The sequence below is a fragment of the Microcaecilia unicolor genome, chromosome 1 (genome assembly GCF_901765095.1).
Source record: "Microcaecilia unicolor chromosome 1, aMicUni1.1, whole genome shotgun sequence".
NCBI lineage: Eukaryota > Metazoa > Chordata > Amphibia > Gymnophiona > Siphonopidae > Microcaecilia > Microcaecilia unicolor.
The window spans coordinates 535,995,689-536,012,520 of record NC_044031.1 but is presented as its reverse complement, the minus strand read 5'-3'; the positions used below and the strand labels follow the sequence as shown (position 1 = coordinate 536,012,520).

Sequence of the window (16,832 nt, the reverse complement as noted above, 5' to 3'; positions counted from 1 at the left end):
GGTGGCGACACCGGTAATTAGGAAGCAAAACCGGTGCTGGGCAGACTTCTACGGTCTATGCCCTGATCGTGACTTAATAGATATGGATGGGCTGGAGTGTAAATTTTAAGTGGTTTCGATGTTAGCTTCAGAACTTAGTACAAGAACAGTGCTGGGCAGACTTCTACAGTCTGTGCCCCGAGAATGGCAAGGACATAAAGTATCAGATACCATGTAAAATAAGTTTATCTTGTTGGGCAGACTGGATGGACCATACAGGTTTTTATCTGCCGTCATTTACTATGTTATTACTACTATGTTTCCAAGCATCCTTGTAGCTTTCACCATCGCTTTTCTACTTGTTTGGCCACCTTAAGATCATCACATATCATCAAATCCAAGCCCTACTCTTCTTTCATGCACAAAAGTTCTTCACCTCTCTCGGCAACAATTAAAAAGATGAACATCTGGTGAGGTATTTGACACTGCCTCAATGTTGTATACCATGTTGGGTCCTTTTGTATCAGCAATAACAAAGAATTTCCTAATACTATCTCCAGCGTTGGATTCATCTTTTGGTCAGCCTCTACTCTTGCTTGCTTGGACGATTTGACGTAGAGGTTCTTTTCTGCTTTTGTGTTCCTGTATACCATGAAAACCATGATGTCAACAACCTGAAGGAAAAAATGACAAGATCTGGGAAGTCATGTCTACAAGAAGCAGGCTTCTCAACATCATGAGGATCCTGGAAGCAACATATCCTTCACATCCAGTAAGAGGACAGTGCTGGCCACCTGTGAACCTGGACACCATTGCAGGGGTCAGCCAGTGAGACACTGCACAAAGGAGATCAGGTGAGAGTTGTTCTGTTCTATTCTCCACTGTGGACCTGTGAGGTACATGTCTGCTAACACCCAAGCTTTCAGGCTTCACATATACATCCCTACTGTTCTTCCCTCATTTGTCTTTTCACACTCAAAGCCTGGTCATCTTACAATTCCTCTGCACTTTGGGCAAAACCCTTGCCACAAGACACTTGCATTTGTACAAGCTCTTTTTATCATCTCTAAGTACATGCTATGGTGTAACCTTTTCTACACAGTGGGGTGCTGCCTTGCAACCCATCTATCCCACCTCTCCTAATTCTATTGGGTAAAAGCATTCCATTGCTTCAAAAGCAATAATACACTCTTGTGTGGCAGAGCTCCATCAGCATATAGTGCAAATATTTCAGTAAGGAATTGCCCTCTGCCATGGACTATTCTGTATTTCCATTATCTAGACCCAGATGTATCTTTGAGTCAAACTGACTCCTGATGACCTCAAAATGAGGGTCCCACCCCCCTCATGGTTTTCTTGGCATGATACAAGAGTGGTTTGTCATTGCCTTCTCATGAGGCATGGAATGTAAGTGATTTGCCCAAGGATACAAGGAGCTGCTGTGGGATATGAACCTGGCCCTAACTCCACTCCATTTCCATTACAGCGGTCGCATTTTGGATGATTTGCAGTTTATTCACTATTTTGTAAACTAGTATGAATTGAATTGCAGTAATCTAAATGTGACTATACTACTGTCCTAAAATACAAAGGTCGTAATACCAGAGATGCATTATCATCCTAAGGTGCTTTCCTACTACATCTTGAATTTACAATATGGTTCTATATTGAGTTCTGGGTCTAAAATGACTCCAAGGCTCTTGACTTTAATAGGCAATTGAAATTCATCCACTTCTATCTTAAAATCGGAATATCCTTTGTTTTATGCTTACCTACCCACCCACTCATACAATTTCTGTCTTCCGTTTGTTGAACATAAGATCATATGCTGAAGTCCAGTTCTGGGCCACATTCAGTACCTTGCCAAAATGAAACATTTTGCCCCAGATTTCTGAGCAGGGGAGTAGAATTTGAATGGTTATGTGCACATAAATGGATTTTTACCCTAATTTTCATATTTCCTCTCCCAGAGAAGACATTGCACAGAATGGGTGACAATGGAGATCTCTTTCCTGTAATTTTGAGATAGAAAGAATGGAGTGTTGTTTTTGTTTGCTTTTGTGTTCACTTTTCTGTCTCATGTTTTGAAAATCCTTTAATAAAAATATGGGAAAAAAAGGAAAAAAAAAAAAAAGAAAGTTCTGTACCTGTATTTCCCCTTTAGAATATATTGCTTAAAATTGAAATAAGCTGTGACAGTGCCTAACCCTCCCCTTTCATCACTTTTCGTCTTTGAAGTAGCAATTTACAACCCACTAAATCAAAAGCTGGAGAAAGGTCAAAGAGGACCGGCAAGCCATATACACCTCGGTCTCACAAAAGCCTCAGATCATCTAATAGAAAATCAAAGTACTGTTTCTGTGCTAAAACCTGTCTGAAAACCAGAACATTGTAATTTCTCTAAAATCTCTCTTAACTTGTCAGTGACCAGTGATTCCATTACTTTTGCTGCTGTCAGTAGATTTGAGATGATAGTTACTATAATTACAGTACTTAGGCTTTTGGTACCCTTTGTTTGAATGAGTATTTTCCTGGCCACTTTTAGAGCTTTCAGGTAGTGATCCTCCCTAAACATAATATTAATTAAAGACACCAATACATTCTTTATTGGGCAAGGAATTTCTTTCAGGAGGCAGCGTGGGCATGGGTCCATGACATGTCAATGTTTGCCTATGCAAGAAAACTGGCTCAACCCTATATAAAGAAACTGCATCAGACTCAGTAGGGACACTAAAATTGATGGAATTTTGGCCTGCTCCCTGCTGATTTTCCATCTTTTAATATGTATCCATGAAGGGATTTTAGGAACGTGCACAGAAAAAAAATGTGGCTTGATTTTGAGTCATTTTCAGACAATTTTGCCAATTCAGGACACTTCTTTTCAGATTGAGTTACATATTTGTTTTAATAAATATCTTAATGGGTTTTAATTTGCAGGTGAAGATGTATTAAATCAATTTAGCATGCACAAAAAATTTTAAGGAATGCCAATGAACTGAACACACACTAATGAATGCACACCCTTAAGTGTTGTTTAAATATTGATCTTTCAATTATCTCAACACTTGAGATATACTATCTACTTTCTTGGAGAAGCAAGAAGCAAAATCCTCCCAATCTGGAACAACAGCTTCTTCTTTTGCCCCTTGGGGTTGTGTAACTAGCTCCTTAACCACAAGAAACAAATTCATTAGAGCATCGGTGTCAAACTGAAAATCTGCAGGGCTGTAATCAGTCAAATATTCAGGATATTTCTAATGAATATTCATGAGATATTTGCAAAAAATGAGGGAATGCATATATATATATATATATATATATATATATATATATATATATCTTATTCATCTTATTATACTGAACTTCAGTTTTCACTTTAATAATATACAAAGTATCATGGTCTAATTCAACAGAGACCCTTTTGTTGGATCATCAGACCCATGTAGCTACCTCTATAGTGGCTAGTATGAGCCAAGCATATTTCAGAGGCAGTACCGTAATCCTCATCGATTCTTCCTATTTGCTTATATTTTTCATCAGTTAACATTAAACTTAATATCTATTTCAATTTTTGTACTTAGCTTCAAGCTTTTAGGTTTCATGTGCATAATGGAGACCTGGATTCACCGACATAGATCCATGTTTCGCAATATGCTGTATCAAGGCAGTCTCCTGTTTTCTTAAGGTGGTTTTTAAAAAAAATGCCTAGTTGACTATATATATATATATCTTATGCATTTTTATCAGGGGTGTACTGGTCAAACCATTTATGTTTTATATGCATAGATTCTTTTGGAACCATGAAGCTGTTAAACAGTGCCAAGCCTAGCTAGTATCTAGATGGGGAACAATGAAAAATGCCTGGATACGGTAGGCACAAAAGGCAATGGCAAACATTTCCAGTATTCTGCTGGAAAAGATCACAAGTACCCTGGTGGGCCTGGGCCTCCCTATGCCTCAATTCCCAGAAATCGGTAGAAAGAAAATACAGAACACAAGCTTCAGGAACCAGAGCAGTATCATACTACTGAAATTGTTATTCACTTCTAGAGACAGAAAATTGACTGATGCTATTCTTGCAGTGTTGGGCGCCAACTACTTATAAAGTAGTTTGATTTTAACTATAGTTACTTTACTAAAATGTAGTTTAACTACATGGTTAGCTACATTTTTCTTGTAGTATTTAACTACATAAGGCAATTACTGCAAAAGTAGTTAACTAGTAGTTAACTACTTCAATGGCATTTTAAGTTGCCAAATATCAACTGCCCAACCATTGAACTTAGGAACAAATGTGTTTAATATCTAAGCACAGAGTTGATTTAAATTCTCAGCAAATTAATAATTGACTAATGCTAACTGCTTTATGTTAAAAGCCTCAGAATTCTCAGCATGTCAAGTCAGCTTATACTGTAGAAAAATCAGTTTCTCAAAATTATCTTCGCTAAGGGGCCCTTTTACTAAGCTGCAGTAAAAAGTGGCCTGCGCTAGTTTTGCCGCACACTGGGCCACTTTTTATTTATTTATTTTATTATTACATTTGTACCCCGCGCTTTCCCACTCAAGGCAGGTTCAATGTGGCTTACATAATAATATGGATTACAGAGAATTGATAAAAGAGAAAATAGGTTAACTGAAGCAGAATAATAAAAGAGATATGTAGGTAGAGATGGGCAAGGGTGAAGGGAGTAGGAGAGGTATGAGCAAGGGGTAGGTGAGCATTGGAGGAGGGGTAGAGGAGGCGGGAGGGGGGATGGGATACGGGAAAAGCATAGGGAAATTTGGTAGGAGATGTAGTCTGGATCATTGTCATAGTCTCCTGGATATGTGTTAGGTAGATGGGTTCATAGGATTAGTTTGGGTCATTTGGGTAAGCTTGCTTGAACCGTAATGGGAAAAGGCCTTTTTAAAAATGGGGCAGTAAATGGCCATGTGCTAATATTAAAATTAGAGTGTGGCTATTTACTGCCTGAGCCCTTACCACCACCTATTTAGAAGGCAGTAAGGGCTCACATGCTCACCCTGTGGTAATCGAGCAGTGTGCGGCAATATGGCCGTGCTGTCGATTACTGCCAGGAATCCACCCCCTCCCATAGTAGAAAATAGAAAATTATTTTCTACCATGGGAAACTGTGCATGCCAACTCCAGAACTAGCGCCCAGATCTTCTGTATGTCAGTTTACAGCACTGTTGCTGAATCACCAAGCTGTTCCCATTTCTCAATTCTTTCATAAGTTATCATTTGCAATAGTCATATTGCGCCTGAAGAAAAATAGTATCCATAGGTTTTAGGTTGTAATGCCTCTTGAAGGTAATCCTAGTAAGAAAAACATTTACGAAATATCAAAAAAGGAAAGAAGGATTAAGAAAAATAGATCTTAGCATCTACTTTGAAGGTTTGATCAGTGAAATTGTAACCTGCCTGCTATAAAGCAGTCCCTTCCAGCTATTTGACACTGCAACGGGAATGAGTCACCAGGAGGGATGTAAGAAAATATCTAGTACTGCACTTCTCATTCACAAATTCTTATCAAAAGTATTCATTTATTCAGCTGCTCATCTCCGAGGGGACAGAGCTGCTACAGAGTGAGTTGATGCCCTTGGGTTCTGATAAATTATTTTAAACAGAAGGTCTCACAATATGTATTAATACAATAATATCTACCTGAATTCATGGTAGGATAGGCCAGTGGTTCCCAACTCTGTCCTGGAAGACACACCTAGCCAGTCTAGTTTTCAGAATCTCTATAATGGATATATGTGAGATATTTGCATACATTTGAAACTGAGCACGCCTACATCTATCTTGTGCATATTCACTGTGAGTATCCAGAAAATTAGATGGGTGTGCCTCCAGAACTGCGTTGAAAAATGCTGGGTTAGGCAGTGCCTTTAGAAATACATCCCCAGATTCTACAGAGCACGCCTAGAGATCCGTGCCAAAATCCAAGCACATTCTATAACAATGCGTGTAACTTAATCTTAACAAGCAATAATGAGCACTAATTGGCAATAATGCAAATTTACACACATAACTCGCTAAGTGTATTCTGTAATGAAGTACGCCAAACTTCTAATGCAAGCTAGAAAAAAAGGGGTGTGGTTATGGTGGGGAAATGGGCATTTTGTGGGTGTTCTGAAATTTACATGTATAGTTATAGAATATGGCCCAGTGCGGGTAAATCTACATGCCAGGATTTATGTCTACGGTACTATTGTAAGCCACACTGAACCTGCAAATAGGTGTGAAAACGTGGGATACAAGTGTAACAAATAAATAAATAAATGCCATGTTTTAGTTGGTGTAATTGAATGCATGTAGTTTTAGGTGCTGAGATATCAACTAAGCGTATTCTATATTTAGGTGCTGGTTATAGAATATGCTTAGTTGGCACTGATTTCAGTGCTAATTTTTTAGGCACCATCTATAGAATCTTCCCCACAATGCTTTGTGTTCCAATGAGTGAGAGTAATCTTAGCAACATTTGACTTTCAGAAGCAGAAACAAACAGGAGACAGTCTACTGCAGAAGTAGAACAGACAACCAAACAGCAGAAGCAATCCAAGGAAGGACAAACACAGCAAGAGTTTATCCAAATGTCAACTTTAATGGAAACAGGACCCAACCTGGCCAAGTTTCAGAAAAACCTTTGTCAGGGGTCACATAGGTTTCCACAATACATTCACAGATTCAAAGCACGCACTGCAATACCTGTGTATAAAAGAAAAATGAGGTCCAGTGTCAAAAGTAAAACAATATAACGAATAGCATCTGCATAGAAAAAACTCTGGCCCAATTCCAAAAGTCTTGGTGGTTACAGTATATGCTTTGAATCTGTAAATGTATTGTGGAAACCCACGTGACCCCTGACGATTTTTCCAAAACTCGGCCAGATTGGCTCCTGTTTCCATTAAAGTTGACATTTGGATAAACTCTTGCAACATTTGACTTTCTACATTAATTCCAAAGATTTCAAACTTTTCTAAGTCTGTAACCTCACCAAAACAATTTGTTTTTGTAATGTTTTCCCTTTCTGTGCTTGACGTGTGTGGAGGCTGGTTTTCACGTACCCTGTTTTGGAGGCTCAGCTATCCAGTATGGATTTCATGCTAGCCATAGGAAACCTGCACGATATATGTTTTTGTACACTGGATATCTAAAATAATGTAGAGCAGGCTTAAGGTATAAGAAAACTAGGTATCTATATGCCTAGGACCAAAATCTTTAGAAGGGGCCCCCTCAGATGTGTCAATTCAATGGCTACAAAAGCAGAATTTTGTCCTGGTAAGTCAGCTGCTGGCAAAGAGAGGAGAGAGGGTATAATCATCTTTTCTTTGTTCAAAATATGGTTTCGAAATGTTTTAAGACCATGTGGAAATTGCGTAGAATTTGACCTTATTTACCTGCTGGAGTTTTACGCATGGTAGTTCACTCTTTGTTATTGTCATCTATTGATTATTGCAACATTGTTTATCTGGGCTGCAAAAAGGAAGTGTTAGGTAAGCTCCAATTGGTCCAGAATAATTTTGGGTGTTTCCAAATATGAACATTTCACTGCTCTTTTTTTTAAATTGCATTGGTTACCAGTAGAGGACTGTACTATTTTAAAGTTATGTGTATTAACCTACTACATGGCCTGCTTGGGAATATAAAATGGACCTCATTGATTTACCAGTTTGTAATGCATCTTTTGTTGCAAGGGATTATTTGAAGCTGCATTTTCCTTCTTGCTCAAAATTACTGTATAAATCTGTACATTCCTCTGGTTTCTCTTATCAAGCTACGAAATGCTGGAACTGTCTTCCTAGGGAAATTACGTCTAAAAAGAATGTTTTGTCTTTTCAAAAAATGCTGAAATTCATTCACGGAAAGAATGGTGGAAGCGTGGAATGCAGGGCCTTGCCGATGCGGTAAGCGGGGTAAGCGCCGCAGGGGGCGCTATCCTCTGGGGGGCGCCGCCGCTGCGTGCTTACCCTGCCCTCCCGCTCCCATGTAGGAACTACCCGCCCTCTTCTCCCCCACAAGATCCCATTCCTTTTTTTTTTCTTTTAAATTTACCTTCCTCCGGCAGCGCAGCGTCAGTGAAGGAGGCGGCGCTCCCAGTCCCGACGTCTCTAGCCTTCCCTTGTTCGCTGCTCACTGCCCCACCTTCTTCTGACGGATGACATCAGAAGAAGGCGGGGCAGTGAGCAGCGAACAAGGGAAGGCTAGAGACGTCGGGACTGGGAGCGCCGCCTCCTTCACTGACGCTGCGCTGCCGGAGGAAGGTAAATTTAAAAGAAAAAAAAAGGAACGGGATCTTGGGGGGGAGAAGAGGGCGGGCAGTTCCTACATGGGAGCGGGAGGGCAGGGTAGAGAGGGGAATCGCTGCCTTAGAGCCAGGCAGGTGCAGGGGGGGCCAACTGGTAGTCTGCAGGGGGGCGCCAGAGACCCTTGGCACGGCCCTGGTGGAATGGCCTCCCGTTGGAGGTCGTGGAGATGAGGACTGTGTCAGAATATAAGAACATGTGACACAAGCACGTGGGATCCCTTAGGAAAAGCAAGGGGCCATTTGGCCTTTATCTGCTGTCATGTTCCTATGTTTCCTAATTGCAGGCTCAAGTACAAACTGGGAGCATTTGAACATATAGGTTTTCAAAATGGCAGACATAAATGATGAAAATCACATGCAGTAATATTCTCAAGTACAGTCCTGAAATACTCAGTATATTGGATTTTTAGGTATGTACATTTATAAGATGCTACATAAATATAATTATGACCAGAAGCAAAATCATAATTCCATGAATTAATACAATGAAATTACTGTTCCTGACTGCAACTCCATGAATATATAAATATATAACTTTAGGATATTGATTTATGCAGTTAGACTTTTCCGGTTAAGCAGACAATACTGAATATCAGCCCTGCTTAGCTGAATTGAAACCATGCCCTGGCAACACAGTCTTCAGATAACTGGATGCATTTTTTCTGACCAATGAGATGGATGGACAAAAATTATGTGGTTGTCTGGGATGGGAGCAAAGATTTTTCAAAATCAAACATTCATCCAGGTAACTCCTGAAGCTATCGGGACAAACCTTTTGAATATTGGCTTCATATACATAAAAATGACAATTTTATAACCTAGGTGCCCACATTTATATAGGTGGGACATGGCTGGGCTACCACTTGAGCACGCTTACACGCATTGCTGCCGCATTTCACAAACTTACACATGTAAGTGCCATCAAAAAAGTAGAGAGGATGCAATTTTAACATGGTTTCCATTTAGGGGTGAACATAAACTCTATGGAATGATGGAGAATGATTTGCTTAATCCCTCATGTAAGACTGTAGCTGAAACAAGCACTTAAAAAAACCTAGGTGTGCTTTTCAGCAAGTGTAAATCTAATGGGGAAATTTCCCCCATATGTATTCCTTTTGTAAAATGGGGACGGCATGTGTAGATTTTCATCCCGCACAAACCGTGTATCCACATAATCTCTATGTGCTGTGGACATCCATGTGTAAATAGTGGCTTTCTTGAAATCAGTATCTATATACTATCCAGCCGATATTCAGTGCTATTTAACTGGCCAGGAGCTGTTCCCGGCTGGTTAAATAGCACTTAACCGGCTATCTGTGAATATTCAGTGCTTTGCCGACCAAGTTAAGTGGCCAAATTGGGCTGCTGAAATAGCAGGCCTATCTTTGACTGCTATAAACCTAACCGGCCAGCGCTGAATATTAATTTAGCCGGTTAAGTTTATAGCAGCCAATCCCCCTCCCCCCCCCCCCCCCCCCCCCCGGATAGTCAATGCCGGTCACTGGAAATGGCCCGGCATTGAATATCTGGGCTCACTGCCAGACTGTGGGAGTTAGCCGGGCTGCCTCCTGCGGTCTGAATATCGGTCCTTATATCTATAAATGTTTGAGATATACCCATTTAAATGCCACTACTTATATGTGGATATGTTTCAAACATCATGGCCTAAATATTTTGAAAGTTGACTTGCCAGTAGCCAATTTATAAGGATTCGCGTGTTTTATTTTAATTCAGAAATTTTAAAAAAATGCAACCTCAGCAGACTGTAAATTTAATTTAATTTGAGAGTATATATTCTGTATCTTACCATCTTTTGGATAGGATAAGCCAGATTACAATTTTAGCACAAGCAAAATTACAGGTAACAACTTTAGAATAAACATGCAAACCATCCAACTCAAAAAATATTAAATAAAAACCACCTAAAAGCATAAAAAAATATTACAGAGCCCAGTCTCAAACCTATTTACCCAGCAGTTACTCTAGTCAAGGTCTAGATAAATGTTTAAACAGCCATTTCTTTAAGGCATAGGAGCCAGCTCTGTGGGTGCTTGAGCACTCCCAATATTGAGCAGACTCTTGACTGTGTCCAGGGATGGTAATTTCCATTGGGTTTAGCATCTCCAATCATTGTAAAAAGCAGGAGCATAGCCAGAAGGCCAATTTCTTTTTTTTTTTTTTGGGGGGGGGACCCAGGGGTAAACTAGGGGACAAAATCTCAGCCTGCTTGTCTGACATTGCTGCTTGGATGTCTCAACGCCATCTAAAGCTCAACATGACCAAAACTGAACTTCTCATTTTTCCCCCTAAACCCACCTCCCCTCTTCCCCCGTTCTCTATCTCTGTTAATGGCTCTCACATCCTCCCTGTCTCCTCGGCTCGTAACCTTGGAGTCATCTTTGATTGCTCTCTCTCCTCTGCACATATTCAACAGATCGCCAAAACCTGTCTTTCTTTATCTACAATATTAGCAAAATTCGCCCCTTCCTTTCTGAATACGCTGCCAGAACCCTTATCCACACCCTTGTCACCTCTTGCTTGGACTATTGCAATTTACTTCTCACTGGTCTTCCACTCAGCCATCTCTCTCCTCTCCAATCTGTCCAAAATTCTGTGGCACGACTTATTTTCCGCCAGAATTGTTATACCCACACTAGCCCACTCCTCAAGTCACTTCACTGGCTCCCTGTCCGCTTCCGCATTCAGTTTAAACTTCTCGTACTGACCTTTAAATGCATCCACTCTGCAGCCCCCCCATTCTCTACTCTCATCTCTCCCTACATTCCTCCCCGTGAACTCCGCTCGCTGGACAAATCTCTCTTTTCGTCCCCCTTCTCCTCCACTGCTAACTCCAGGCTTCGTTCCTTTTCTCTCGCAGCACCTTATGCCTGGAATAGACTTCCTGGACCTATACGTCTAGCTCCATCTCTACCTGTTTTCAAATCTATGCTGAAAACCCACCTTTTCACTGCTGCTTTTTAGCTCCTAGCCACTACTCAATTGCCCTCCCCTTGTCCCTTCCTTCCTTCTCACCCATTACTTCCCTCACCCGTAACTGTCTTGTCTGTCTGTATTATTTAGATTGTAAGCTCTTTTGGGCAGGGACTGTCTCTTTGTATCAGGTGTTCAGCGCTGTGTGCGTCTGGTAGCACTATACAAATGCTAATAATAATAATAATCATCTTTTCTCTCCCCCAGCCCCTAGCTCCTCCTGCTTCTCCCCAACTCATACCTTTTCTGGCAATGATACCCAAGCCAGAGTGCTTCAGCCATGGATGCCGGCACTTCTGTGCATGCTCAGAACTGAGCTCTTCTTTGCTGAGGCAGCATGGGCGGGGGCTCAGCCAGCCAATCTCTGAATCTTGGGTATACCTGCCAGCCATTCATCTAGTGGTGCAAGTTTGGGGGGGTCTTGAGATTAAAGTTGTGGGGGCCCAGGCCCCCAAGGCCTCCCCTGTGGCTATGCTACTGGTGAAAAATTGGCTCCTATGCTTTAAGGCCTGGTGAAATTTCACATAGCTTGTCTTTCCAAGGTTCAAAGTTATGTTCATTTGATGACTCTCTTAAGGCAATACCATCAAAGCAATTTGCATATAATAAAAGCATTATCACACAGTACGATACATTATGTCATAATTTTACCACAAAACAGGACACTCTCAACAAAAAGACTTCTCTTATCTTCACTTATCAGAAGTTCCTAGCTGATGGTAGCTCACAATATTGAGCCTGAGTTGACCTGAGAACTCTTAATGATCTATACTTTTTAAAAAATTTTCTCTAAAATAAACAGGTTCATTTTCCTTATAGACTCTAAAAGCCATAGTTATCAACATGGGCTACCATTAAGACATATTAGTGGTAAAATAATTCACGCTATTTTAGCACAGTCCTCATTTTATGCAATGAAACCTAGTTATTAATAACTGGGGTTAATAGTAAAATACACATTTTAACAGTAGCCCACATTGATAACTTCCTAAGGAAACGCCTTGAAACAGATCCTTTTCTCCACAGGTAACCAGTGAAGGGCACACCTCTGTGGTAGCATTTGATCCAGACAAGCACTCTGTGTTACTATTTTGACCACTAAATTCTGAATTCTTTGCAATCTATGTGTAGTTTGTTTGTTTTGTCTCAAACTAGATTGTATTATTGTAGTCTAATAGACTGCACACTACCACTTGTATCACAGTACAAAATCCTCTGTGGCCTCAAAAATGACTGAAAAAGGATGCACTAACTGAATTTGAAATCAAATTTTCATAAAGGCTGTATTCACCTGTTTTTCTATTGATAAAGAGTTGTCAATAATCACTACCAACCTTTTGCCTTTATCTACAGCAGTGCTTCTCAACCCAGTCCTTGAGGCACAACTAGTCCCATCAGGTTTTCAGGATATTCAAAACAGATGCGTAGCCAGGTTGAAGGCGCGGGGGGAGAGGAGAGCGGACCGCTTACATTTGACGGATCATGTAAAAAAAACAGGCGTTGGCGCAAGTCCATTTGGGGGAGCTGCTGCACCTCTAGCACCCCCCAGATATGCCTCTGATCCACAATGAATATGCATGAGATAGATTTGCATGCGCTGCCTCCTTCGTATGTAAATCTCTCATGCATATTCATTGTGGATATCCTGAAAACCTGAGGACTGGGTTGAGAAGCACTGATCTATAGTCAGGATAGAGTTTCTTTGAATATCCATATTAGCCACCCCCACCAGTAAATCAAAAGTAGCTAACCCACAATGCCTCTAACTTCCCCACATTCCCCCAGATTCTATATAGCATGACTTAAATTGTGCACGCTAATGAAGTCAGATTCTGGATTTGTGCATGCAACTTAATTACTTAACAAGCCAATCAGTGCCGTTAATTGGCGTAACTACCCATGACTAAATGGAGGCATACTTTATAGAATATGCCTAGCCATATTTCATTTTGGTGCCAATTTTTTAGGCGTCGTATATAAAATCTAGTCCATTATGTAAAAAGCTTATTTGCATCTAGTCCAAATATTTATCTTGGAAAGCAATCTTTTATTTCATGTAACAGTATCAAAACATTTTTACTAATGGGATAAAGATCTGAATGTCATCACTGTAAATGTGACTGAAAAGAATGAGGAACAAGGGGGAACCCTCTGGGATTAACTTTTATCTGGATATATATTTGAAGTACGAGTACTAAACAGAAGAACTAAATAACTTTTACCTACTTTTTTTGTTTTGTCCATTGCCTTCAGTATGGACAGATTTAGGTCTTCCAAAGCAGCCAGCACATTTTCATACTCTCCCAAGTGCTGGGAAAAATATTCTGAAATTAGATGCCATCAGAGACATTAGACATTACATTTAGAGAAGGAATTTAATGAACAGCAACTAGGAAATTAAAACCAAGGTCAAGACCTCCAGAGAGTAAACAGAGAAAGGACTATGAGATAAAAATGAATTGCTCTTTTAATGGTGGACTGACTACAGGCCTAATCAAGCAAAGGCTTTCTCAGCACAACCAGGGAAGCCACCCTTTAAGAATCAGCCTGTACACGTTCTTTATTTTGGAGGGAATATTTGGAATCTAACTTTTCAGGGAATGACATACAAGTTTTCTATGTTATTTTGAATTGGTTCCATTCCCAAAGCAAAACTTATTGCGGGCAATTCTATCAAGGGTGCTACAAGTTAGGCGCTGAAAATCTAGGTACTAAGCTAGTATTCTATAATGGCAAATTTGTGTACCTAATCTGTTATAGAATACTAGTATAAGTTAGCAATTAGGTGCCTAAATTTAGACGTCACCACTTATGCTTGATTTATGGCAGGTGTCGAGTGTGCCTTAATACAGCAGCTAGGCCCCTAATTGACAGTATTCAATAAAACATGCACTTAAATAGGCAGCACACCCATGACCCACCCATGTGAGCACTCCCTTCACAGTCATGGCTAGAACATGTAGGCACCAAGTTATAGAATAGTGCCAAAGTACACTTACCCCCCTCCCCAATATTCAGTGCTATTTAACCGGCCAGGAATGGCTCCTGGATGGTTAAACAGCACTTAACTGGCTATCCGCAAATATTCAGTGGGAGATAAAACAGAGTACTCCCAGTCAGCGCTTAGGGGGAGATTCTATATATATGGCGCCTAAAAAGTTGGCACTGAAATCAGTGTCAACTAAGTGTATTTTATAATCAGTGCCTAGATTTAGGCGTGGATTATAGAATATGTTTAGTTCATATTTTAGTGCCTAAATCTACACTCGTCCATTTACACCAAAGAAAACTTAGTGTAAATCCCTGCACATAGATTTAGGAGCACTAGGCCATATTCTATAACTAGGTGCGTAAATTTCAGTATGCCCACGAAACACCCACTGCCCCACTCATAACCACACCTCTTTTTGCCTGCACATGTTAGAAGTTCAGAGCACATTGTTACAGAATACGATTAGCAACTTGTGTGCCTAAAGGAGTAGCCTAGTGGTTAGTGCAGTGGACTTTGATCCTGGGGAACTGAGTTCAATTCCCACTACAGCTCCTTGTGGCTCTGGGCAAGTCACGTAACCCTCCATTGCCCCTTGTACAAAATAAGTACCTGAATATATGTAAACTGCTTTGAATGTAGTTGCAAAAAACCTCAGAAAGGCGGTATATCAAGTCCCATTTCCCTTTCCTAAATTCTAATCAGTGTCAATTAGTGCTCATCATTGCTTGTTAAGTGCTGTTATCAGTGCTCATTTGCTTGTTAAATTACACGCATTGTTACAGAATCCATGCTGATCTCTAGGCGCACTATAAAGAATCCAGGGGATAGTGACTGATTATATTGCATGATATAACCAACTATCCACTAATATTCAGTGCTTCGCTGGCTAAATTTGGCAGTCAAATCAGGCCACTGAAATAGCAGGCCATCTTTGGCCGCTATAAACTTAATCGGTCAGCGATGAATATTGGCTTGACTGGTTACGTTTAAACTGGCCAAAAATAAAAAAGATAGTAAATGCTGGTCACCGGAAGTGGCCCAGCATTGAAAATCCAGTCTCACCGCTGGCCTTGGGAGTTAGCTGGGCTGCTCCCTATGGTCTGGATATCGGCCCCTTAGGCCCTAGCTGCCATTTCACCCCATGGACGTAGACTGGGGGGGGCGAGGGGGCAATGCCCCCCCAAATGACGACGAGGCGCTGCCGCACCAGTAGTTAAAAAAAAAACAAGCAGGCACGCGCTCGTCTCCGTCCGCTTCGCTTCCCTGCCCTCTCTGTCTGCGTCCCGCCTTCCTCTGACGTCATTTCCTTTCGGGCGGGACGCAGACAGAGAGGGCAGGGAAGCCAAGTGGACAGAGACGAGCGTGTCCGTCTACCCCCCTCTCTTCCTCCCTCCCTCCAGGCAGCAAGCATGCTTCTTCAGTTTTTCTGTGTTCCTGGCAGCGATAGCAACGTACACGCTGCCTTCGGCTCTGCCCCGAAGCCTTCTCTTCAAGTTCCTGTTCCCGTATAGGTGGGAACAGGAACTTGAAGAGAAGGCTTCCGGGGCAGACTGAAGGCAGCGTGTACGTTGCTACCGCTGCCAGGAACACAGAAAAGCTGAAGAAGACTGTTGCCTGCGCCGGGGTCCCCTTATAGGCAGTTTGGTTCTGGGCTGGGGTCAGTTTGGGTTGTTTTGGTTTTTGGTGTTCCTTTAGTATATTTTTATAAGAGGGAAGGAGAGTTTTTCATCCCATGTGATTTTCTCATTTATAATGAGTTTTTGCGCTTGGGCTTTTTTTCTCTTCTTCCTTCTTAGCAGGAACCTATGATAGTAACCTACTCCTGTGTATACAAGGTGTGGTGAGTACTTTGGTATGGTCCCTTGTTTGGAGGTTTGAGGTTCTATTTGTTAGATAAATCCTGCAAAGGTTTGAGTTTTCTCCCTTATTTTAAAGGGACACCTTTAAACTAATTACATTTGTATATCAAACTCCACTTAGCAGGTTGGAATATTTTATTTTGAGTTTGAATTCTCCAGTAATTGTTAGCTTTTTGAAATGTGCATCTGTGATATTTTGCCTGTAAATTTCAATTCCTTCCTCCATATTAGCATATTCATTTGCATATGTATATAAGTACATATAAGTACATAAGTAATGCCATACTTGGAAAAGACCAAGGGTCCATCGAGCCCAGCATCCTGTCCACGACAGCGGCCAATCCAGGCCAAAGGCACCTGGCAAGCTTCCCAAACATACAAACATTCTATACATGTTATTCCTGGAATTTTGGAGTTTTCCAAGTCCGTTTAGTAGCGGTTTATGGACTTGTCCTTTAGGAAACCGTCCAACCCCTTTTTAAACTCTGCTAAGCTAACCGCCTTCACCACTTTCTCCGGCAACGAATTCCAGAGTTTAATTACACGTTGGGTGAAGAAAAGTTTTCTCCGATTTGTTTTAAATTTACTACACTGTAGTTTCATCGCATGCCCCCTAGTCCTAGTATTTTTGGAAAGCGTGAACAGACGCTTCACATCCACCTGTTCCACTCCACTCATTATTTTATATACCTCTATCAT

General features: G+C 41.0%; 1 protein-coding gene across 1 annotated transcript in view; it reads right to left on the bottom strand.

Annotated features, from left to right (window-relative positions):
- NECAB1 (N-terminal EF-hand calcium binding protein 1) overlaps positions 1–16,832 on the bottom strand; it is a 298,151-nt gene that overhangs the window by 116,228 nt on the left and 165,091 nt on the right. Inside the window, exon 4 of the mRNA XM_030189726.1 lies at positions 13,509–13,606. Coding sequence (XP_030045586.1) covers positions 13,509–13,606 — 98 coding nt within the window. The remainder of the gene's footprint in view (positions 1–13,508; positions 13,607–16,832) is intronic.